General features: G+C 39.2%; 1 protein-coding gene across 1 annotated transcript in view; it reads left to right on the forward strand.

Annotated features, from left to right (window-relative positions):
* PLCXD2 (phosphatidylinositol specific phospholipase C X domain containing 2) overlaps positions 1-24,949 on the forward strand; it is a 31,203-nt gene extending 6,254 nt beyond the window's left edge. Inside the window, exons 2-4 of the mRNA XM_072137108.1 lie at positions 8,013-8,473; positions 19,415-19,656; positions 23,220-24,949. Of these exons, the coding sequence (XP_071993209.1) occupies positions 8,013-8,473; positions 19,415-19,656; positions 23,220-23,376 (860 nt within the window). The 3' untranslated portion in view covers positions 23,377-24,949. The remainder of the gene's footprint in view (positions 1-8,012; positions 8,474-19,414; positions 19,657-23,219) is intronic.
* The last annotated feature ends 2,174 nt before the right edge of the window (positions 24,950-27,123 follow it).

Here is a 27,123-nt window from a genome sequence, read left to right on the forward strand (position 1 = left end):
GATTTGCTAAAGAGGATTTTCTGAGAAGTTAATCCATTAATTATGGGATTAACTGTAGGTTGTTAATGACCTGAATCCAAGGACCTTGTTGGAACGTACTGTTTGCTTTTCCTCTATGATTTCCCAGTACCATTTAACAAATTAATCTTTTTCTATTATAGTTTAATGAAAGCTTTTAATTAGCCTTTGCCATTTATCATTATTTGGGCAAAATGATTAATGTAATGTCTTAGTCTGTTCGCTTAACTATTTTACTCCCTCATTGCAAAAACTTAAGATAAGGTTTACGATTAATGTTTGAACTTAATGCCCGTTAATACTATTGCAATATATCATTTATATGCCAAACTGCATTGCACTTCATAAAATATGTTATTCTAAATACAGGCGATCCCCGACTTGAGAACACCCGACTTACAGATAACCCATAGTTACAAACGGCTCTCTGGATGTTGGTAATTTACTGTACTTTAGCCGCAGGCTACAGGGATCAGCTTTAAGAGTTATCAGTGGTGTCTGCAATTAAGATTTATTGTTAATCCTGGTTCTTATGACAACCCAAATGTTTTAAAATCCAATTGTCACAGAGACCAAAAATATTTTGCCTGGTGTTACAATTAAAAAATATACAGTTCTGACTTATATACAAATTCAACTTAAGAACAAACCTAAAGAACCTATCTTGTACATAACCCGGGGACTGCCTGTACTCTGGTATTAGTGTACAGACAGATGATGGCACCAAACAACATGTTAATGCCAGAACTGTATATATTAATGGGGTCAATTTAAGCTTCTTGGGAATAGTGGATTGTATACACTATTTTGACTATAAAAAAAAGTTTTAGCCAATGTCAGATTCTTAAATTTGTTGCAACATGCTACTATGTGTAAATGACGTTTAATACACCTAGCGACAAAAGTCACAAAAATCACAAAGGTAAAAGTTAGAGAAGTGTAGAGAGATCTAGAGTAACAACCGGTATTCCACAAAGAGGATAATATTGCCTTATGTTGTGCTTGTGTCCACACTATTGCTCATTTCAATGCACTGCACAAGGAAAAACGGTTCTCTGCTTATTTTTTGGTTCCTAATGTATTATCTCAGATCTCAGTGCCAAAAAACTGGCAGGCTGACCTTGCACCCCACCTCTTTCATAGCTGGGAGACAAAGCATCTGGAGAGCGATGACAGCAGTTTAATTTCACCTGAATGGCAACCTGAGTTCCGTTGCAAAAACAGCAAATTACAAATCACGATAGCCAGATATAATGAATAACAAGGGGCCTTGTTATTCAAAACCAAGCATTATAAATCAGGGACAGGGTCGTAACTACGAGAGGCTGGGCCTCATAGCAGAATTCTGAATGGGGCCCCCTTTCCTTAAAAAAAATATACCTATTTGTACAGTCATGAAGGTTCTTCTTGAATCTGGCAGTCCCTGCACTGGCCCGACGGAGTGCATCAACTTTTTTTGTGGTGCACCTTTAACATGGGTTGTGCGACACACTTCTGTCGGACTTTGCACGTTAATTGTGGCGCATAGTCCAACTGTGCACTGGAACGCCCATTTTAATGGCGAAATTATGTGTTGCGTAAAGAATAGTGGCGCCGCGACATAAAAGGGTCATGTGTGACACATATGACACATGGCACATCCGAGAGAAAACTGGTGCAGGATCCTTAGTAAATGTGCCCCACTGTGCCTGGATCTATGAGTAAGTGTCCCTAGTTTATCATGTATCATGTTTATGGTAGATTTCCATTAATGACAAAGTATAGTCCTATTTACAGATAAATGTCTCACACATTTATAGCTCTCTAAGAGTTAAAGTATTTTGTTGGTTAGTATTTTGCCGAGAATTACTGAAAAAGCTTGAGGAGTAGTTTTGAATTGTAGTTGTTAAAAAAATAAATAACATTGTGATAGTTACTTAAATCTATAAAATAGACATGTTCAGAAGCACATTAAGTCATAGCTTGTAGCTTAGTACAGTTAGAAAGCCAGAATGCTGCTTTGTATCACCAGCAGCGATGGCAGATGATCTTAAGGACTCCTAAAAAGATTAGCCTTCAATTTTCTGCTAATCACCACTTGACGCCACATGAAATCCTGATTTACTTTAAAGCATATGGACTATGTGCGTAATGTGCCTTACTATGGTTGAAGAAGTCTGATTTGGACTTCATGCTTAAAGTGCAGCACCAGATATTTGTAAAGTTAAGCTCAGTGTAAACAAGGCCAAAATCACTCACTCATGTATGTAAATTATTGTTATCATTATTATTCAATATGAAGATGTGAGATAACGTAGTGATCGGGGGTGATTGATTTTGTGTTGCTACTAGTTGTCCCATCAACAGACATTATAGTTATTCTCTGCCCTGCTCAGTGTTCAACTTCAGTGTTCCTTTTATGTCTATTTCTGGAAGGTTAAACATCATTTTTCCCTTGATCAAGGATGTGAATTTTAGTACCATTGGAAAGGTTAAGCAGCTGGACCAATCTTTAGAAGCTGAGTTACTGATAGCTGGGATCATTATATGTTATAGAGCAGTGGTGGAAGACTTATGGTACGGGTCGCAGAGGTGTCACTCAGAACCCTGCATGTGGGCATGCAGGCTGTCACCCAAGCACTTAGTTTGCCAGTCAGGATCCAAGGCAGTTCCAGGCAGTACAGGACATGCTATACTCAGGGATATTTTAAAGCTCCACATCCTAGGCCTCTGAGAATCCAGGAAGATTGAGAAGGTAGGGGATAGGATTGGAATATCATTGTGATTCTTCTGGTTCAGGGTGCTCTGGACAGAAGCTACAGTGATGATCTAAATTTCCCCTCTTTGTTTCAATGGCATAGGTATCCTCAGGTGTGGCACAGCAGGGAGCAATAAGGTACTGCATAAATTGCTGTATTGGTACTTTGTGATCATTAAGTGAGTTTGGGGTTGCAGTTTGGGCATTTGGGCTAAAAGGTTCTCCATCTCTATTGTAGTGGATGGATCTCTCATTGTTGGCCTCCTTGCCTCAGCTTATAACTATTAGACTATCATAGCAGATGCCAAGCCTGCTAGTAGACCCTTCCATAGCCACGGCTTATAGCAAATGACGTGCATGCAGCTGTATATTGGTAGATACCATTGATTTAATGTTCTTCAAAAATTATTTAACCACGTCTGACTGTATTTAAGGGTATTACAGCACATTCAGATTTAATTTTATTAATCTGCCATATCCATATATTTCTTCAATTGGATGTTATATAAATGTATCTCTGTGCAGATAAGTTCACATAATTGTGTTAATATGGTTCCTTAGAAATGAAGGGCAGCTGTCCTTGAATTCAACCACCTTTGCTGGAGTAATAGTGTAAAGAAAATGGAAAATGCATATAAAGATATAAAATTGTAATTAACAACAAGTGGGACACAATTGTGAAGTGGACGAAATTTTGGATATTTTAAACTTTTGTAAAAAATAATAAACTGAAAAGGGGCCTGCAATATTATTCAACCGCTATAAGTTAATACTTTGTAGTGTCACCTTTTGCTGCAAGTTGTAGTGTCACCTTAAGCTGCAAGTTGCTTAGGGTATCACATCTCTATCAGTTTTGCACATTGAGACACTGAAATTCTTGCCCATTTTTCCATGAAACCAACTGGAGCTCAGTGAGGTTGGATGGAGAGCATTTGTGAACAGCAGTATTTAGCTCTTTACACAGATTCTCGATTGGATTCAGGTGTGGACTTTGACTTGGCCATTCTAACACCTGAATATGTTTATTTGTGAACCATCCATTCTAGATTATGTTTGGGATCATTGTCTTGTTGGAAGATAAATCTCCATCCCAGTCTCAGGTTTTTTGCAGACTCCAATGGTCCTGTATTTGGCTCCATCCATCTTCCCATCAATTTTAACCATCTTGCCTGTCCCTGCTGAAGAAAAGCAGGCCCAAACCATGATGCTTCCACCACCATGTGTGACAGTGGGGATAGTGTGTTCATGGAGAGGAGCTGTGTTGCTTTTACGCCAAACACATAGTTTGTCATTGTGGCCAAAAAGTTCGATTTTGGTTTAATATGACCAGAGCACCTTCTTCTACATGTTTGGTGCGTCTCCCAGGTGGCTTGTGGAAAATTTTAAACAAGACTTTTATGGATATCTTTGAGAAATGGCTTTCTTCTTGCCACTCTTCCATAAAGGCCAGATTTGTACAGTGTATCACTGATTGTTGTCCTATAGACAGACTCTCCCACCTCAGCTATAGATCTCTGCAGCTTATCCAGAGTGATCATGGGCCTCTTGGCTGAATCTCTCATCAGTCTTCTGCTTGTTTGAGATGAAAGTTTAGAAGGAAGGTCGGGTCCTGGTAGATTTGCAGTGGTCTGATACTCCTTCCATTTCAATATGGTCACTTGTATAGCGCTCGTTGGGATGTTTAAAGTTTGTGAAATCTTTTTGCAGCCAAATCCAGTTTTAAACTTCTCCACAACAGTATAATGGACCTACCTGGTGTGTTCCTTGTCCTTCATGATGCTTTCTGTGCTTTAACCCCTTATTGACCGCCCATACAGTCAGCTAGGCCGACAGGTTTATCTGTCGGCCTAAGCTAAGGTCTGCACGGGCCCCCCTGCAAGGGAAGAGCAGTGCCCTGCTCTAACCGTCCGGATCGGCTGTTAACCCGTTCGATCCCATCGATGTACCTTCAGAGGGAGGGGGGTAGATAATAATTTTTTTTGGTACATAAATTTTCAATTTTTGGTAACGCCTTATAAAACCTATATAAATTCTGGTCCCATGATCGTCCCGAACTAAAGAATATATTAAAGGTGCTATTTGGAGTGTACAGTGAAAGACATAAAAACAGAGCCCAAAGGAAAATGGCACAAATGTTTATGTTTTGAATTGTATTTCCACTTCCCATTACATGGCATGGAATATAAAATACTGTTGCTCAGTGGCGTAACTACAGCCGTAGCAGTTGCTACGGGGCCCGGGAGGTCTAGGGGCCCGCGCTCCCGAGCCGACTGGGGCGCCACTTCGCTTCAGGGATCCACTACAGAGAAAAGAAAAGAGTGTATTTAGGGTCTCCGCGGCACCTGTAGCCCCAGGCAGAGGCAGTGATGTTCCCCTTTCAGGCCGCATACATTTTACTACATGGAGCAGCAGAGGAGGCACAGATCCGGCGGGCCACGCGCTGGAGTTTCTGCAGCCGCCGCTCCTCCCCAGGGTAGAGGACCCGCCGGATATGCACTGTGTTCCCGGGGTAGCGTTCACACAGAAGCAGTGAGGTCCGGACTGCTCCCTGCTGTCTGGTCTGGATACAGCGATGCTGAGCCACCGGGGAATGGTAGCAGCCACAGACACTTAGTACGCAGCACAGGCTGGCCAGGCGCCATCCCGGGGACCGAGCAGACGGACTAGGCCCGAGGAGAAGGAAGATCCCGAGACGCGATCATTGGCCAATCAGTGTGGAGGCTGCAGAGAGGATACATCTTCTGGTAAGTATATACATATATATGTGTGTGTGTGTTTATGTATATGCTGTATGAGTGTATATGTGTGTATATGATGTATGGTGTGTATATACTATATGTATGTGTGTATGATGTGTATATACTGTATGTATGTCTGTATATGCTGTATATGTGTGTATATGATGTATGGTGTGTATATACTATATGTATGTGTGTATGATGTGTATATACTGTATGTATGTCTGTATATGCTGTATATGTGTGTGTCTATGATGTATGGTGTGTATATATACTATATGTATGTGTGTATGATGTGTATATACTGTATGTATGTCTGTATATGCTGTATATGTGTGTGTCTATGATGTATGGTGTGTATATATACTATATGTATGTGTGTATGATGTGTATATACTGTATGTATGTCTGTATATGCTGTATATGTGTGTGTCTATGATGTGTGGTGTGTATATATACTATATGTATGTGTGTATGATGTGTATATACTGTATGTATGTCTGTATATGCTGTATATGTGTGTATATGATGTATGGTGTGTATATACTATATGTATGTGTGTATGATGTGTATATACTGTTTGTATGTCTGTATATGCTGTATATGTGTGTGTATATAATATATGTATGTGTGCATGATGTGTATACACTCTATGTATGTCTGTATATGCTGTATATGTGTGTATTAATGATGTATGGTGTGCATATACTATATGTATGGTGTGTATATACTGTATGTGTGTCTGTATATGCTGTATATGTGTGTATATATGATGTATGGTGTGTATATACTATGTGTTTGTGTGTATGATGTGTATATACTGTATGTGTGTCTGTATATGCTGTATATGTGTTTGTATATGTATATATATATATATATATATATAGTGTGATATGTATATATATTTTTTAAGGGGAAGGGGGGCCCCATGCAGAAATCTGCTATGGGGCCTAACCCCTCCTAGTTACGCCACTGCTGTTGCTAGGAAGTATAGTTAACAGAAAGTAAAATGGAAAAAGTCCATCAGTGGCAAGGGGTTAATATGCCTCCTATACCACATGGTAAAAAGTTTACGAATTCTCTAGAATAAGGATTTGTGGTACCTGAGGCCATGTTCACATGTGACATTTTGGTTGCGTTTGGAAACGCAGTCCAAAGGCTCCACTCGTTCACGTAGTTTGGTAACATTGTGTTTCCAACATCTTAACTAAACACAAAGTAAATGCTATCTTACCTCAATGTGCGATCCAGTTGGAGCCTTTGGATTTTGTTTCAAAACACAACCAAAATGCGACGTGTAAATGTGTCCCCGGGCTCTACAAACACATACTGGCACCTGAAAAAAGTCCTGCCCTACAAAAGTTCAATGGTGCTCCTTCCCTTCCGCTGTGCCATGTGCCCTGAAAACGGGTTACATCCATATGTGGGGTGTCCTGTTACTCAGAAAAAACTGCACAATATATTCTCAGATACATTTTCTACTTTTATTCAGTTTATTCCAATTTCTGTAAAATACATAAAAGATTAACAAGCTTCCTACCCGCTGTTTTGAATAGTTTGATGGTTGAACTTAATATATCGGGGTGATATGTGGTGGGTTTCTATTAACAGAACTTCCAAAACCGCTATAGAAATGAAATGGTAATAATTGATTCTAAAATTTTCTTGAAAATTTGAGAGAATGCTGTTCGATTTGTGATTTTTCTAGTGTCATAATAAAACAAAAGGACACTTATATAATGATGCCAACTCAAAGCTGAGATATGGTAAATGTTAGTTAGTAACTGATTCGGGAAGTAAGACAATCAGTATGAAAACCTGAACATTTTGAAATTTGAAAATAGCTATTTTTTTTAAATGTTTACCAACTTCACCTTTTTTCATAAATAAATGTTAAATATATCAACCAAAATTTCCCACTATTTTGAAGTACAAAATGTAACGGAGAAACAAACTCAAAAACACCTGGGTAAGTTAAAGCCTTCTAAAGTTATAAACGGATAAAGTGACACCTGCTGGTTTTGAGAAATTGGTCATCAAGGCGGAAATGAGCTTGGTCGTTAAGGGGTTAAACAGAACCCTAAGACTATCACAGAGCAGGTGTATTAATATGGAGACTTGATTACACACAGGTGGATTATATTCATCATATATTCAGTCATTTAGGACAACAATGGGTCATTCAGAGATCCTCACTGAACTTCTGGAGTGAGTTTGCTGCACTGAAAGTAAAGGGGACAAATAACATTGCACGCCCCGCTTTTCAGTTTATTATTCTTTTTACAAAAGTTTAAAATTGTGTCCCACTTGTTGTTGATTCTTCACCAAAAAATTCTAATTTTATATCTTTATGTTTGAAGGCTGAAATGTGGCAAAAGGTAGAAAAGTTCAAGGGTGTAAATACTTTTTCAAGGTACTGGGTATAGAAAATGAATTAAATGTTAATGCCCAGATAAGTTATGTACCTAAAAGGGTTATTCCTATCTGTCTATATGATCTACTTTATTTGTACTTCACAGGATCACATGATTCATTCAGCTATTGGGTTGATGAGAAATCTCCTGTTGGACCAGATCAGGCAACATCAATTAAACGTTTAGCAAAAATCTCATTAGTAAAGAAACTTATGAAGAAATGGTCAGTAACTCAGAATTTAACTTTCAAGGAACAACTGGAGTCAGGTATTCGCTATTTTGATCTACGTGTATCTTCTAAACCAGAGGAGGCTGAAATAGAAATCTACTTCATTCATGGATTATATGGAATTAAAGTATGGGATGGATTGACTGAAATTAACACTTTCCTTACAAATCACAGCACTGAAGTTGTTTTATTAGACTTCAACCACTTCTATGCAATGGAACATGAACATCATTTGTATCTTGTGAATATGCTGCAAGAGGTGTTTGGCTCCAAACTCTGTATAGCTGACTGTGTGGAAAACATAACATTACAATACCTATGGGAAAAGAAGTATCAGGTAAGCAAATACTTTAATTATCATCAATTACACCAACCAGTGAAGCTAAAATTATCACATGACCTCAAATAATGGAAAGAGTAAGTGGTATATTGTCAAATATGGTATGACGAAATTTACAAAATCTGATGATTTGTGTGTTTGTAACAGTACCTAGGGGCATTTCTATAATATGAAAAGGAACTTTGGGTGCCCCACATGATACAAGTAAAAGGCACAATTAACATTTACAAGGTGTCTATATTTTCATATAAACGTTTTGACAGATCACAGTTCATAGTACAGTGGATTCACATGTATCCTTTGTGGACAAGATCTAGAGCAGTGATGGCTAACCTATGGCACTGGTGCCAGAGGTGGCACTCAGAGCCCTTTCTGCGGGCACTCAGGCCGTCACCAGAGATGACTCCAGGTATCTTCCTGCAGTCCCAGACAGCCCAGGACTTGCTGTGCACAGAGCTATTTTAAAGTGACAGCTCTACCTGGGACTATTTTCTGCTTTATTGGTGTCCTCAGGGGCTGGTATCAATGAAAACTGTGACAGAGAAGGGAGTATAAATCACAAATTAAATTTCTGTGTTGGCACTTTGCGATAAATAAGCGAGTCTTTGTTGTAGTTTGGGCACTCGGCCTCTAAAAGGTTTGCCATCACTGATCTAGAGTAAGTCCACATGCACATGGCCATTTGTGCACGGGGGCCAGAGGGTTGCAAACAATAAAAATTCAGTAAACAATAAAAATACACCTGAAAGGGTATGTATGACTACCTAGGGCCAAGAGGCATGCATAAGCCCTACACCCCTACTACCTCACAACCTAGTAAAAAAAATTGCAAGTAATCCCGAAAACACAAAAATAAAGTCAATAAGTACCATATGAGAATAAATACATGAAAAAGGATTACCAAATAGAGCCTGCAACCAATTCTAAAAGCATCATACCCAAAAAAATGTTTGAAAAAAAGGCGTAGAAGGAGCGAGGCTTAGGCTGTGGGGAGGGGAGGCAGACAGACCCCACGCGTATCGTTGCAAATATGTGACTTCACTCACCCCTTTAGGAAGCAAAGGAGGAGAGAGAGAGAGAACGGAAGGCCTGGTGAACTAAAAATCCAGTCCAAACAAATAAATTTACCTTCAGGCTTGATTTTATGTAGATTGTTCTAATAGTTTTCTTATGCGTGTAGAGCCGACATCAGCAGGGGCAGATGGAGAAATAAAAGTGACCCCATGTCATAGGTAGGGTACACAAATTAAAGTAGTTACACTGTTCTTTTCATAAAAATACAAGACATATGTGTTTCACATATTAAAAACATGAACAGACACAGCTAGTGCAATATAGAAGAAACTAGTATATATAGTCCAAATGCAGCTACATCCAATTCACAATTTACAGAGTATATCCACAATATGAATGATCAAATGATAAGAACATCTCCAATACAAAACGTCATCAGTAAAATAGTGTGGGTTCAAAGTATAAAGACAAGTGTCTTACCCATGTTGTGATGATGTGACCGCACTGGGAATCCTAAACGTTCCCATGCTTCCTCAGAGGGTACGAAACACAGGGAAGCCGGAACTTATACAGCACAGGTAAGGTAGATGAAGTTTAACAGCGTATACGATTTGAAAGAGCTTCCAGTTCCTCACATGCCCAACTTTTCACGTATGTCCCCAGTCATGTGCAGTGCACCAACAGGTGTCGCAGGAGGACACCGATGAACGAGTACTATCTACTGTGCATGCGGTACAGCCACATTCATAAAAAATAGGAGACACTGTGAGACCAATTATTCTTACATGTGGTCACCACAATTTCTCATATTCTTGAAAAATAATAAATAAAACCCCGACATCAATAGATTTCTCCAATCTGTTGTAACTCGTCTTCCCTCTATCCAGTTCCTACATTCATCTCATCTCTTAGCCTCCATTTCTTATTATCTACAAACCTGTAAGATCCATACTTCCCATTGCGACATGTCCCTATAAGTGCTCAAAACAAATCACAACATGCAAATACAAATAAAAAGACAAATGCATAAAAAAGGCAAACGGTAGACAGCTTCATAACATATTATCACATGAAGGTTATATCCTAAAATCACAGAAAAGGAGCTAGGCTAAGTGCTTCATTTAAGCCAACTGGGGATAATGTACCCAGCAGGAGGATCCATGTGTATTCCATTTGTGCCAAAATCTTCTTCAGGTTACCTCCCCTAATGCCACAGTGTATCACCTTGATGCCACGCACCCAAAAGTTCTTTGGATTGCAACCATGCTGTAGATAAAAGTGGTGTGGGATCGGTTTGAGTTCTTTTATATTTGTAACTTTTTTAGCTTTGATAATGACCCAGTTCTCTTGGGGTAAGACCCACATATATCTTGGTACAACTACAGTTGGGGTAATATATGACACCCTTAGTGTTACACAAGATATAGGGGCAGATTTATCAAGCTGTCAGAAAAGTCAGAATATTTCTAGTTTCCTGTGGCAACCAATCACAGCTCCCCTTTAAAATACTCATAATCACTGGTAAAATTAAAGTTGAGCTGTGATTGGTTGTCATGGGCAACTAAATATATATATATATATATTGTGGGGAATTGCTCTGGTAGTTGACAGGTAGCAGTGCAGGAAGCAGTGACACACGCAGGTTTAAAAGTCCAACTTAAGTGTTTATTCACACTTGCAAAACAGAACACAAATTCAGCCTTGGCTTAGGCACATGCAAAAACATTATAAAAGTAATTCCTGCCCGGCTAGGCGCTGTCTAATACATTTGGAGGACCCTAGCTATCCGGGTACCAGGCTGCCTGGCACACGCTCTTGGCCAGCAGCAAGACAGGAGACCCTCAGTTACCTTTGCTGTCAGAATGCACTCTCGCTTTCAGCTCTCCAGGTAGGGCCTTCCCTACTGCTTCTGGCCTGCAGACTAAATCAGACCCTAACGAGGCCTGTGACCTGCACCTGTGGGCTATACAAAAGCCCAGGACCGAAGCCCGGGTGGAGTAGGAGTCCCACTACCAGCCTACCCCTACTCCATAATAAGCAGGCCCAGTACGGACATTACAAATGTGTCTGTGTTAGCTAGGCCAACACAGACAAAACAGACTATTCCTGCTTATCATGTCTGCATTAACCCTTGGGTTACTGCAGACAAACCCAGGGCTTTTACCACCAGCATTTCATCTGCCTGCAAGACAGATAGCGGTTTTCCCACACAACACCTCTCACTTTCTCACAATATATATATATATATTCAGACAGCTGAATAAATCTGCCCCATAATCTCTGATCACATAAGTCCTCTTACCATCAGTTGAATTAAATGCCTGGGAAAGTTACATATTAGGACATGGAGGGAAAACTGCTCTGACTCCATGTTCTCTCCCCAAACAGATTGGATATATTTGGGATATAGTGCCTTTGTACCAACAAAGCTTACTTCTCCTTGCTTTCAGAAGGGGCTTGTCAGGAAATATTGTTTTTAAACTGGTGTCTGTCTTTAGAACTGATTAATGTCTATTTAAGACAGTTCTCATTTGTTCCCATTGCTTATTATAAGTTCATAAAAAACATTTACTTAAATCACCTTTAATTTTTGGGGATTTTCTTGGATTCTTTTTGGACTGTAATAAGTCCGCTTTTTCTTTTTCGCATTGCAATATCCAGTCTTAATTCACTGTTTTCCATATCCGCTAGCGCTAAAGCATCCACCAGGTCCCAAGCCTGTTTCTCAAATTTTCCATCTGTAGAGCAAATACGAAGAGCTCTTAAAAATTGTCCACCAGGTATGGCCCTGATGGTGGACGGAGAGTGAGCCGATAAGGCATGCAGGAGTGCATTAACAGATGTTGGTTTTCTAAAGATATCCGTCTGAAGAAATCCTTCCTTGTCTGAAATTGACTTATTCCTATAGTAGAAATAAAGTGGAGTTTTTGATATTAAGAGATAATTAACAAACAGAGAAGGATTTCTTCAGACGGATATCTTTAGAAAACCAACATCTCTTAATGCACTCCTGCATGCCTTATCGGCTTAGTTGTCCCAAGATATACAGTATGTGGGTCTTACCACAAGAGAACTGGGTACTAGAGTAGGGGAACGTGTCTGTGACATTATCAAAGCTAAAAAAGTTACAAATATAAAAGAACTCAAACCGATCCCACACCACTTTTATCTACAGCATGATTGCAATCCAAAAAACTTTTGGGTGCGTGGCATTGAGGTGATAGATACACTGTGGCATTAGGGGAGGGAACCTGAAGAAGATTTTGGCACAAAAGGAATGTAGATGGATCATCCAGCTGAGTACATTATGCCCAGTTGGCTTAAATGAAGCACTTAGTTTAGCTCCTCTTCTGTGATTTTAGGATATAACCTTTATATGATAATATTTGATGAAGCTGTCTACCGTTTGGCTTTTTTATGCATTTTTCTTTTTATTTGTATTTTTTATTAGTTTTGAGCACTTATAGTGATATGTCGCGATGGGAAGTATGGATCTTACGGGCTTGGAGATTATAAGAAATGAAGACATAGAGATGAGATGAATGTTGGAATTGTATAAAGGGAAGACAAGATACAAGGGATTGGAGAAATCTATTGATGTTGGTGTTTTATTTATTATTTTTCATGAATATGAGATATTGTGGTGACCACATGTAAGAATAATCGGTCTCCCAGTGTCTACTATTTTTTATGAATGTGGGTCTTCCTTGATTTTGTTATTGATGATCTCACACATTCTCTTATTAACTTTGTTATTGTAACATATGTAAATATATAATACACTTTGTCACTTTAATTGCACTTTGTTATAATTTGATCATTCGTATTGGTGATATACTCTGTATATTGTGAATAGGATGTAGCTGCATTTGGACTATATATACTTGTTTTTTCTATATTGCACTAGCTCTGTCTGTTCATGTTTTTAAAATGAAATTGAAATAAAGTTAGACGTATGTCTTGCATTTTGGTAGTGATACCATTGTCTGGAGTAGTTCTCTTGTATAACGGTGGGAGGTATTTTGCCTATTCCTTTACTGTAGTGTAATGAAGATGTGGTATTTAAGGGTCAGCCAAGTAGCTGGGCATCAGTTTAACTGATCAGGGTCAATACAAGCAGGCAGAGTTAACAGATAGTTTGTTATTATTGATAGATGGTCTAATGCAAAACAGGGTGACTTTGTTTCATAGTAAGCAGAAATAATGTGCCAGTAAGCATAGAACAGTTATGCAGAACACTAGAAAAATACAATACAACCTTAAAGGAACACTCCAGTCACAGCTGAATTATACCTTGTGTGGGACATGGAGGGAGGAGTATGACTCTAGGCTCTAGCAAGGTTCTAGGAATACAATGAAAATGAGTCATGCTACACCCTTCAGGCCCTGTACCAGGCATTTTTGAATTAATTAGCTTTGACTGGATTATTCCTTTAAGGAATATAAACCATTAACAAGTAAAGCCATATGTACACTAAATGATAGAGGAGGTTTTGTTGCAGTGTTCCCTGTGTTATCATTTGAATTCAGATGTGAAAGTCAAATTTTGGCGCAAATTTAAGGCTACCCTTGACCAGGCGTAAAAACTAGTTTAGAGCTGATTGCGACATTTTGCGGCTTTTGTTTTAATTAGTCACAAATTAACTAAGGACCAAATGCTACATGTATCACTTAGGAAAAACTGCTTTGATACAGCAGATAAGCCAAAAAAAAAAACACAGACAAAGCCAGACTTATGATGCAGTCAGTGGTGTACCTATCGCGGTCGCAGGGGGTGCAGTTGAGACCGGGCCCATCAGAAGGGGGGACCCGGCCCGAGACTGTCACTAATGCCTCTGTATGTCACGGCCAGGGCACCCCCCCGTCATGCATCAGCTGCATCGGCAGCTGACACCTTCTCCCTCCTGCCCGATTACAACGCTTCCCGCTCTTCCCCCAGCTCTCCGCACTCTCCTGACCCCTTCCCCGACACGGACGACACAGCCGACAGCCTCTTGGATGCCCCGTCTGACGAACAGCACGGACTCCGCAACACAAAAGTGGCACAGACACTTTATAAATAAATTGGTTTTATGATGTCAAGGAGATGGAGAGTTTAACACTGAAGTCAGGCTTAGAACGTCCACTTCACTGTTATTGATGGTCCTGCGCCCTGGGACACCATTGCCCACATATCCTGAGGTCCTGGGGATTATGTAATTTAAATAGGAGAAGGTGTTCAGTGGCAGCTTGACCTAAGTGTTAAACTCTCTCCCTCCCTGACATTCTACATCCAATTAACATCTCACTTCAAAGTTGATTTTCTGGATGATCTCACCACCATGGGCCATGAAAGAAACATGATCTAGAAACTGTACAGCTGCTTAAAAACATACTGCTAGCAGTTTGTTAGGACCATTTCTGATGACACGTTCCCTTTAAGAATGCGTTTTACTGTTTAGTAGGTCTTCAGCCTTATGTATTATAGTGTAATAAATGCAGGCAGTGACATGTCAGCTCATTACATGACTCATAATTTGCCACGTAGAATGTTCCTAATTGTCACTCACAATATGTAGTATTACAGCATTACTAAGTTTATACGTAATGCACCGATCTGTCTACCTAGTGCATACCAAAACACCCAGACTCTGCTTAAGATTGGGATGAACCACCAACTGCAGTTATGTGACCTTCACAATGAAAATGAACAATAATATCATTAATATTATTTTTTATGCTCTCCCAATATATGACAGAGAGTAAGTGTGCTATCAATTTGTTCTAGGTAAGAGAAGGTTAAGATCATGAATATAAGCTCATGTTAACCATTTCCAAAATGTAGCTACAGATAAAGTCAATATTACTTTATCCTTACTTTATCCTCTCTGCACCCTCTTTCTTATTCTCCCTGCATCCTGCTGCATAAAGCTGGAGGGGGCACATTTTAGAGGGCTATAACTTTAGTTCCATAGTACCTAAAATATTTTTTTTCTTATGAGATAGGAAATTCTCCTCTTATCGTAGTATTGTAATTCTAGATGCCAGAGAATAGAAGATATTAACTGTTAAAATGTCAGTTGGGAGTGATTGGTTAATAAAAATCACACCTAAGCTTCTAGGTGCCAGGGATCCAAACTTATGGCTCCTAGAATCTCATACATTCTTGACCATTGAGGTGCTAAACGGTGAGGACATATGAGATACGTCTTTGACAATAAAAGGGTCAAATATGAAAGCCCATATTAATTACTCATAATTAAAAAAAATCTACTTATCAAATTTGATAATTTGAACCATTTCCCCTTATTGTGACTGACAGATCTGTGTATCTTCTAATCACTACTCTGCCACCTTGTACTTAGGTACCGTCTGCTAATATTCAACCACAGACATATAAAGCTCTATGTACAGATGGGAAATATTGGGTCAATTTTTTTAGACAGTGCCTTCTGTTAAATTTATAATATCATCTTTCATCATCTGTCATCATCTATGACCAGTGACATCATCGGAGGTCTTTTTGCCTTTTAAGAATAGCAAACTGTACATCATGTATGTGATTACATGAAATCACAACAGCCTCCATGGAGGATGGAGAGGAGTAGAAGTCCATAGCGGCTGAGACTTTATATGGTTAGATACATATATAGGATACAGTTGCTGTATGAGGCTACGTGACCTGAGATGATGTCACTCTGGTCACATGACATGAACTGTGACCAGTAAGGAGGCATAAGGCATGCAGAGGATCAGATCGGAGGGGCTGGCCGAGCAGGACATGCCCTCCTCTGATTCCAGGTTATATAAGATAAAAGGTGATTTTTGGGGATATAAGCGAAACAATTTATAGCTAAAAAAGGGTGTCAGTCAGTTAATAGAGCTCTTTTGGAACCTGTCAATGGCTGTATATGTGCAAATGTTATGACAGTTTCCCTTTAAGTATATAATTCCACATGTATTAATTAATAGTTTTGATGCCTTAAGTGTCAATCTACTTTTTTTATAGTCATGAAAATACAGAAAACTCTTCGAATGAGAAGGTGTGTCCAAACTTTTGGTCATACTGTAGGTAGATATACACTACTTACTTTCAAGTAAAATTGATGGAAAACAGAAAAAGTTAATGCTATTGTGATGTTATATCATGACAAAAGTGCATTCAATAAGAAACATGCAATGGTGATTTAATCATCTCAAGCTACTTATTGAAATAAAGGCCAACAACAGTGGTGGGTATACCCCCACAATCAATAAATTGTCATGTAGCCTTGGGCATCAATTACATTTTGAAGGTGACATCACATACTGTCCATAATTTGACTTATTGTTTGCTGAGCAGGTCATTGAGGTTCTGGGGTACACAGTGACTCAGCTGATCCCATAGGTTTTCAATGGGAGATTCAGGCCCAAAGAAAATGCATGTTAGTGGAGTTACCTCAGTCTCTGTATCCGTTTCCCTAATGATGCAACCTTGATGATGTGGTGTCATAGGGTGCAACAATCCATTGCCATGACAGCTGGAGTCTCTGTTGGACTCTCAGACCTGTCATTTTGCAGAATCTGTAAGGGTCTGTTGAAGGCAGACCCTAAAATGGCCATGTACGCATTGCACAATATTGTATGAGCAATCAGATGCCCTAAAGTACACTAAGGAGCCTAAAAAACTGTAAAAATAAAATTTGATTCCGTTTCCCCGCACTGTCTCTGCTATGCTTGCCACGCCAGGATCACCCAAAATACAAAGTGTGCTAATTATGCACGCCCCTACATAGGAGAAGGAGGTGATGTCACGTGTGAGGTGTCAATTCATGCCCCTTGCGTGATGTCACCTCCCTCTCCCAGCGCTCCATGCTGCTTTTTATAAAAGCAAGCTTAGCAAAGGACAGTGCTGGGATTGGAATGAAGAGGAGCGCAGGTGAGTATCCTTAGATGGTTTCTTGTCTTTTTGGATGGTTGATGTCCTTTAATGTAAATCACTTTTCATCAGTGAAAAGCACTGAGGCCCACTGGGTCCTCTTCCACCGTAAATGCTCCCTGGCCCAGTGGAGACAATGATGCCTGTGCCTGGTGGTGACATCAGGTACCATTGCAGTACTTGTAGAAATTCCTCTGCAATCCTGTTTCAGTATTTGATGGTGCCAAAATAGGGTCCCAACCCAGTATGAAAGTAAGGATATGGAAGATGGCACTCACACCAATTTTGAAAATAAATGCTTTTATTCTTATACCAATCCACTTTAATACAAATACATGACATTTCGGTCAAAAAGACCTTACTCAGACGCTGTGAATAATATATACAGTATCATTAATAAATGTACAGAAATTCATTTATGTCAAATATTCACACAATATGTAGAGAATAGAAAATACACAAATGCAGTCCGTATCTATGTAAATTGAGGAGCCTCTTTATAGACTTCTCATGTTATACAACGGTAGTATTGTGCAGGATTATTATCTGGTGCACATCGGTGATCTCATGTGGTGATCAAACGGTGTTAGACATAACAAGCTTCACTTTATATATACATAAAGGGAAACCTGTTGTAGATCTAGTGCACATAGGTATAAATCACATGTGGCGATCCAATAGTGTTGGTTCATTCTGGACATAATAATCATCACTCTATATTCACATAAAGGGAGACTCACCGGATTGTACTGTATAGCGATCCTAAGCCTGGAAGATAGGACCAACACTATTGGATCACCACATGTGATTATTACCTATGTGCACTAGATCTACAACAGGTCTCCCTTTATGTATGTATATATAAAGGGGCTCATTTACTAAGGGTCCTCGGACTACATTTTCGTCGGGTTTCCCGACGATTTCTTATTTGCGCCGTATTTAACAGGGTTATTTTTGCACACGCGATCGTATTTTGGCGCAATCACGCCGACTTTCATGCGACGCAAATTGGGTGGCGTGGCCATCCGAAATTTACGCTATGTGCAGGATTTAAAATTCAAATTGTGTTGCAAGACACGCACTGGGAAAAAGAAAGTGAACTCAGGCGGGCTTCCGCGGTGAAGCGACAGATGCAGGAAATCGGGCGCACGAGCTACGTGAATTGTACTAGACTTCATCTTCGTCGGACCGTCAAGATCGGTAATCGCAACAGGACCGGGTAAGTAAATCTGCCCCATTGTGATGCTTATTATGTCTATCATATACCAACACTGTTTGATGACCACATGAGATCTATACCTATGTGCACCAGATCTGTAACATAAATACGGACTGCATTTGTGTATTTTCTATTTTCTACATATTGTGTGAATATTTGACATAAACAAATTTCTGTGCATCTATTAATGATATTGTACATATTATCCACAGCATCTGAGGAAGGTCTTTTTGACCAAAATGTCATGTATATGTATTAAAGTGTATTGGTACAAGAATAAAAGCATTTATTTTCAAAATTGGATTGAGTGCCATCTTCCATATCCTTTGGTACCATTGGTACCATTGCAGGTCATCTGTCACAGAGACCGCGCTGATGTTTTCGCCCGAGTAAAATGGTTTTGAATAGTTTTGAACCTCCCTTTTATGCCTGTATTTGTGTGGGATTCATCACTTGCTTCTGCAGGACATAGTTCACAATGAAGTCTGGAAAATTGCTATGCTCTGGAGGCACAGCCTGCTAGGGCTATGAGTAGCTTACAAATGATTTTCATAAACTGCTACAAATGGTATAAAAAAACAGTATCAGCATGCAGCTCCTTCGATGATCTATTGCTGCCTATTCTATGGTCTTGTATTTTATGGTATGTTTTTACTTGTATTGTTATATGGATAATCTCTATAAAAGAAAAATAAGATAAAAAAGAAAAACTAAATTGTTTTAGGCTTTTAGGGTCTAATAGCTTCTCATTAAGTATAAGCAAGAATATTATAGCGTTATTAAGTATTTGTGTTCTTCATTAAATTAGGTCCTTGTTTTTTACCACTATAATATATGGAATGAGTGTCCATTTCTCTGGGCGGGAAATAAGATGCCAGCACCATGGGCCAACACAACAAATGTGCACAAGTTGATTCAATTTCTGGAGACAACTCTTGGAGAACGTGCTAAGCGGGGTACATTTCATGTGTCTCAGGCCATTCTTACACCCCAGGTTAAAACTATAATGCGGGGTCTAAAATCTGGATTAAAGAATACACTTGTCCACAGGTAAGTTTAGCCTAACAATGTAACAATATGTCTTGTTTTATGTAAGACTTCACATTTGAAATTTTGAAGTTTGCACAACTCAGTATGCTACGGCAGATGTCAAAGTTATTAGTAATAAAGTTAGTTTAAAAACCAAAATTCATATATTATTTTTTTCATTATTCATGTAACATAGTTGATGAAATATGGCAGATAAATGATCAAAAAAATCAGAAATGTATATCAAAACTCTTCCATAAACATTACCTTCAACTGTACATTTCACCCTCTACTTTACCTTCAGACCTGACACAGTACAGTGCGAGCCTAGATGCTTTTTCTTAAAGATTGCCACCTTCCCCGTCTTCCAGGGGAAGCCCTGACGGCCCTCAATGCTCCGATTACTGAAGAAGATGCATCTGAAACTTTGAAGACCCTTCCTACTGGAAAGGCAGCTAGACCGGACCAACTGACGTACTTGTATTAGCAGATGTCTCCCACTTAACTGCCCTATAAAATTGCTTGATCACTCCTTGATCACTCTTATCCCCAAACCAGGGAAGGATCCACTGAATTTGTTCAAATTACAGGCTTATTGCAATACTAGATGCAGATTACAATTTTTTTTTTTTTTTTTTTTTACTAATATATTGTCCAATAGACTGAAACAGACATTGATTTAATAGATGCTGTTAATAGCAACAAAGTGGAAGCCCTTCTGTTGAGTTGGGATGCGAAAAAGGCGTTTGATTGACTAGGATGGCCTTTTATGCTTAGTATTCTAGAGGAGTTTGGAATTAGGAAAACCTTTCTTATCAGTTATACGGAACCTCTATACACTTCGGCCTCTATCAAATTGCTCAACATCAGACACATCTATTTGACACATTGCATGTACTATGCATAGAACTCCTTGCAGCAGCTATCCATAATGCAATAGCTATAAAAGGGGTGATGATCAGAGATAAAGAATAGAGAATAGAGATAAAGAATTGGGTGAGTTAACACTCACCCAACCCCACACCACTTACCCCAATCTTCATACTGGACTACAATGGATGGCTATAAGGTTAATCTGAGTAAGTACAAGGAATTACCAATTCATATCCCTATGGATCAAATTTCCCAACTCTGCTCAAATTATAACTACACATGGCAAGCAAAATCTCTGAAATACTTGGATTTGTATATCGCTCTAACTTATAAATCCCTTTGTGCCCAAAAACACAATGGTTGATTAAACATAGCTGAAGTCTGATACACAGAATAGCAAGTATAGCAATAGCACAAAGGCAAGGAAAAGGACTGAATATAAAGGGAGTAATAGACACTGGACCCAGCACTGAATGGTTCATTCAAGTCACAGCTGAACACAAAACAAGCTCAAACTCACACACAGCTATTCCTAAAGAAAGATCCTGAAAGGGAACTGCAGATTTTGGTATGGTTTTCAAGCACAAAAGCCTGAAATCTTATCTCTTTCAGAGCAATTAGCGAGTTCTGACAATGGCATAAATGTCTCATTACTGCAGGTCCTATCAGGTAATGTAAACAGAGTCCTCTTGGCCCTGGGATAACATCCCTAATGGGGCCCGCTCATTATACTCTAAAAAACCTAAACCCTACTCCCCAATTTCATTTTTTTTTTTTTTTAGTCCTTAACTTTATAGAAGCCGGAGGTTTTTTTTTTGTGGCCTGTCTGTAATCAGTCAGTGAGGTCTTTTGTGGCTCAGGCAATTGGCTTATGCACAGGACTGTGGAATTCAAAGTCACAGCCATGTACATGAGCTTATAGAAAGTAATAAGGCTGTGTGCTAGCAGCTGAAAAAATGACTAGCATGCGGCTCCAAAGAGCGTTTGTGTGCATGAGGCTTTAGCTTTTTGTCATCATTTAAGTTAAGTGCCTCCTTTTAGAGTTACTGCCCCCTTCCTTGTTGCATCCATCTTATCTCATGTTTTATCTTCCATTTCTTTTTTTGCCCCAATTCTTGGTGTCTATTTTCTCAGTACATGTCCCTTTTATTTGCCCCTTCTGCATAAATACAGTAATACAACAAAACTTGCTGTATCGAAAATAATTAAAAAATATTACATGGGGACAGAACTAGAACCAATTTTATTACATAAGATACAGCACCCCAACCAATATTACTACACAGATACAGCACAGGAACCAACATTACTTAATGGATACATTAGCAGAATTAAGATCACTACATATATGTTTTACAAGAACCAAAATTACTACAATAATAGAAACAAGATTACTAAATGAAAATATTAGTTAATTGGAGCAGCAAATTCATCACAATGATGTTGGATAATAAATCTGTCTCAGTATAGGACTGTCTACATGTACATCGTCCTCATAAGAGAACATAACAGAGAGTCACAGCAGAGGAGAGAGATGCTACAGAATTGTTCACTCATGGGTAATACTAGCACTTACAGTAAATCTGGAAAATTTCTCCTTTTCTTATTCTTCAACCTTGCCACCATGTCATCTTCTTCCTGCCATTCCTTATCTCTGCAGATTTAACAACACAAACTCTAACGGCCTGTGTGATGGAGAACAGAGTTTAGCTTCTGTGCTCTACTGCCACTGATGACAGGTGGTATCTGGCCCATATGCTGGTCCTACCCCTGCATATCACATTTATTTATTTTCAAGTTAAAGTTCATAGTCATGGCCAAAATTGTTGTTTTTTAAACCAAAGTGGGTTTTTTTCAGTTTCAAAAAATTTATTTTAGGGTGGGTTTGCTAATGTTAATGAAAACAAATGCATAGACTACTGCACTATTTTTTTCATTATAAACAACAGAAGCATGATTGAAAATTGCCTTCTTTATTATGAAGTCAGTTGTAAGTAATACTAAATGGAAGGTCTCACATTCATATATGTACTTAGTTTCAGCTGTGGAAAGGCTATTCTAAAACATAATTATTTTCAATCTGTAATTGCAATAATTGAATGGGAGTCTTTATGTGTGATGATGACGATAATTGAATGAGAATCCTTCTGTGTTATCATAATGCAACCAAATCACACAACATATTTTATATTAAAGGGTTTTTCCCACGAAGGAAAGTTAGGCCCTATCCATGGGATAGGGCCCAACTTGCTGATCAGTGGGGGTCTCATTGCTGAGACACCCGCAGATCGTGAAAATGAGGGCTCCATCGGATTAACGGAGCAGACGGCCACACATGACCGTTCTGCTCCATTAATCTCTATGAAGCTGACAGAAACTGCAAAGCGCTGTTCCATAGAGATTAATGGAGCAGAATGGAAATTCACGACTGTCTGCTCCATTAGTCTGATGAGCGACAAGGGGTAAGACAGACCCCTCCTTTTTGCGATCTAGGGGGTCTCAGCACTGAGACCCCCATTGATCATCAAGTTGTGCCCTATCCCGTAGATAGGGCCTAACTTTCCTTTGAGGGAAAACCCCTTTAAACCCCTGTTACACATTTATTGATAGCTATTTTGTCTGCTTCTTTTTTGTCTGTCTGGTTTTTTTTTTAATTTAAAGCATTTATGCCAAGCCTTTATGTAATCCCCTGTTGCTGTTTCTTATCCTAGGAATCTTCCAGTGATACTCAGCTGGGTGAAAATGCAGAAACCAGGTGCTATGGGTGTCAACATCATTACATCAGACTTTGTGGAACTGGTAGATTTTGCAGAAACAGTTATTGGACTAAACTATCTGCTACTCAAAAATAAAAAAGAAAACAGCTAAGAAGAAAAACTGAAGCCAGTAGAAATCACTGCTATGGGATAAACTATACATATGTGTAAAATTAATCACATACAGTGTCCATGCTACTTTTCTTTAAATCATGTCTACCTCTTTTATTTATTTTAGTTTTTTATGCTACTTGATAATCTGATTTTACAAACGGCATTTTCAAATTTTCAAAAGGTCCATGAATCCTATAAAGTTTGGTATGGATATGAATAACTTTGTGGGATCACAACTGGATTGTTAGCTTTTATAAAGAGATCCAGGCTTCCTTTCCAATGTCTTCTTACTGTATTTTCAAGTATTCAAAAATGGTGCAGTAATGTGTATAGTACAAAGGTCTCTTGTATAACCTACCATGTATCTACTTTGTTACAATACAAACAGCCATGATACAAAGTACATGCTCTTATACTTTTATGGTTTTTACAGGACAAGTAATAATTTTCTTGAGGTCACACCCCTTTTTCAGACAAGTCAAAAAATACCTGAAAAGAAAAGAATGGTCTAAAATCCTCAATAAATGTGGTGCATGGGATGTTAGGTGCAAATAAATCTAGAATTCTGGGGTTGACAGGAGACTTAAATCATCTGATGTGTCTGTCAGGCAGCTGCACCAACGAACAGTTCTACACCGGGTATTGGAGAGTGTAAATGTGCACAAAAACTTGCGAACAATCAACACTCGCCATAGCGAGTAACACCCTGTGCCGGCCCACTCCACCGCCAGATATGCCCCCTTCACGCCTCCACCACACCCTCTTGACCTTGAGGTGTTGTGAAGTGAGAATAATTACTGGCAGTTGTCCCATAGAAATGCAGCATTCTTAATCCTTCCATAGGATTACTTCCTCTTCCTCACTGACTTTCCAAGCTGTCAATTATAAGAGGCAGCAGTCCTATGTAACATAAAAAAGCAGATATGCGGTCCTGTGTAATATATGGAGCTACAGTAAACTGCAGTCCTGTTGCAGTTACTTATACGCTTCATGCTTTGGCCCCATATTGCAGGTAGTTAGGTGTTTGTTTCATAGCCACAGAATCAAACAGCCAGTGGTGACTGTATTATACTAGAAAACTAGTATTATGGATTACAAGATTTAGCTAAAAACTGAAAAGCAGTATGGGGCAAATTTACTAAGGTGCTTGCGCCAGTAGACTTTGCAAGTTCCTTTAGGTGCGAACTGCTTGCACAGGTATTTAAGAAGTGCCTGCACCACATTTGTGTGGTACGCAACCGTTTTGTGGCGCTGCTGCACTATTCTTCATGCTACATACATTTTCCAGGTTTGTGGTGCTAAGTCGGTCTGTGCACCAGATTTAACATGCAAAGTCAAAAAGAAGTGTGTCACATGGCCCATGTTAAAGGTACAGCAAAAAAAAAAGTGGTGCACTCTGGGGGGCAGTGCAAAGGGTGGCAGATTCATGAAGAATGTGCGCCAGAAATCCTGAATTTGGCATCCTCTGCACACTACACAGGCAAACTGTACATAGCACATAGTGTGTTTTTACCTCACGTATATCATGTTTTATTTATTATATAATTCAATAAAAGATATGTTTTAATTGATGCATATATATGGATAATTTCTGACTGCCCCATGACAGTTTTGGTGATTTATTTGTGGCCCCTTAGTGAACACAGAACTGCTGCCTTCCCTGCCTTTCCTCATCTAAAGGGTTCTATGTAAATCAGTCAGGTCATTCAGATATGGCTCCCACTCCCGACTGTACCTTTAAATGTTGATAGCTCTAGTTCTGTAGGACCTACAACCAGGGTTATGAACATGTGGTTCTAGGTGTCACAGATCCAAAGTTATGACTGTTATTAGCCAAGCTACTAAGCAGCCACTCTGCCAGGACATATGAGATAAGTCCTTTGGGATGTTTTTACGCAATTTCCCCCCTCCTCAAAATGTCACATAAATAAAATAAAGCTCCCATACAGCCACTTACTTCTCTGACCTCTCTACAGGTAAAATCCTCTTCCTCCTCCCCCGCAGAGCTGAAGAAACCAGCTAGAGATAGAGAAGCCCTAAGATATGTTGACCCACCGGGAAATATCCAGTTGAGTCACATTGTCAGTTGGCCCCTGATTATGGTTATCTTTTCCATTAAAGAAAAGATTCAGAAATATGTTAAATAAAAAGATGTGAAAGTAAACTGTTTGTGATAATCTGCTTAATTAATGATAACATAATGATAAGAAAAGGTTTTATATAAATTACACATATTTAAAGATTTTTTTACACTAATAATGCTATTTCAGTCAGTATAGCTTACCACTAGTGTTGGGCAGGAGTTTGTAGGGCCAACCAGAGGAAATCATTTTTTTGGGCCCGCAATTCGTGCAATTAGTAAGAATAGCAATTGAAATGTAAAACACACAAATGGTGTTGCACAGTATTAAACATGCTGGGGAAGATTTAACAGAATTATCACTTTAGACAATGCACAGATACAATTGACAGTCTTGATGCACCAGATTTATCACTGTTTTGATGCTGGATATTAAATCTGATGTAGTATAAGACTGTCTAGTTTAACTTTACACATCTTATTAGTTGATTTAGAAAATATGCCAAATTTTGGGGCACTTTTGCTGCAGTTTAGGTAATGCCCCTATTGTCACACAGCTAACCAAATCTACTAAGAACTGTACTGTGAAGCTCATTAAATAACTGCAACACCCAGTAAAGCTAACTGAACTGCATGTATTATATAAATAGAGCACCAGAACAAAGCTTCATGCATATAATAGACAATATTAACCTATAATAATAGAACCTATGGGGGTTAGTTATCATATGATAGCCCCGCTGCTGCTCTTGCGCAGCTCAATACTGATGTCATTAATCCCTAGGTAGCCAGCAGAAAATGCAAAAGGGTGAAAAGGTGCATTGGGCAGTCCATAGTCACAATGTGGCCTGCTACCACCCGTCATGCCCTGGGATGAGCATACAGAGGTCAGCCCAGAGGAGTTCCCTGATGTCCTTCTTATTTTAGCAAGTTAGTATAAATATATACCCATAGCTCCCAACCATCCCGATTTTGCCGGGAAAGTCCCGTTTTTCTTACCTCTGCCCCACGTCACGGGCAGCTATGAGATTGTCATGGATTTTCTCCCCAGGTCCCGCTGTGTCCCGGCGCTGTGTCCACATAGTAAATACTTTGAAAGCCAGAACTGATAGTACAGAATTGCTTCTACAGACATCGGGAGGGAATCCTTTTCAGAGAAGTGTCGGGTTAGCGGAGAGAGCAGGGACCATGTCATCAGGCTCAGATCTCTATCCATATATGGTCACTGCATCTCCTAAGGTTCCCCAGAGCAGACATCAGGCAGGGAATCCTTTTCAGAGAAGTGTCGGGTTAGTGGAGAGAGCAGGGACCACGTCATCAGGTTCAGATCCACATCTGTCCATATATGGTCTGCAGGGCTTTCCCAGACACAAGCTATTTAATTAAATTAAATAAAGTTTTGCCCAGGCTGAGATTTGAACCTGGGACCCTCTGCACTGAAGACAGGAGCCTTAACTAACTGAGCTATAAGCCCAGTGATACAGAGCTGAGGATTTCTGGTAACTAAGAAGTGTTATCTGCCACTGTTACACTGTGACACAGACTTACTGCACTGATATATAGAGAGGCATCTTCTCAGAGGTTATTATTGTAATTATTGAGACTATTATTATTATTATTATTATACATTTTATTATTTTTATTATTATGGAGATGATTATTAAT

The sequence above is a fragment of the Engystomops pustulosus genome, chromosome 2, assembly GCF_040894005.1.
Source record: "Engystomops pustulosus chromosome 2, aEngPut4.maternal, whole genome shotgun sequence".
Taxonomy (NCBI): Eukaryota; Metazoa; Chordata; class Amphibia; order Anura; family Leptodactylidae; genus Engystomops; species Engystomops pustulosus.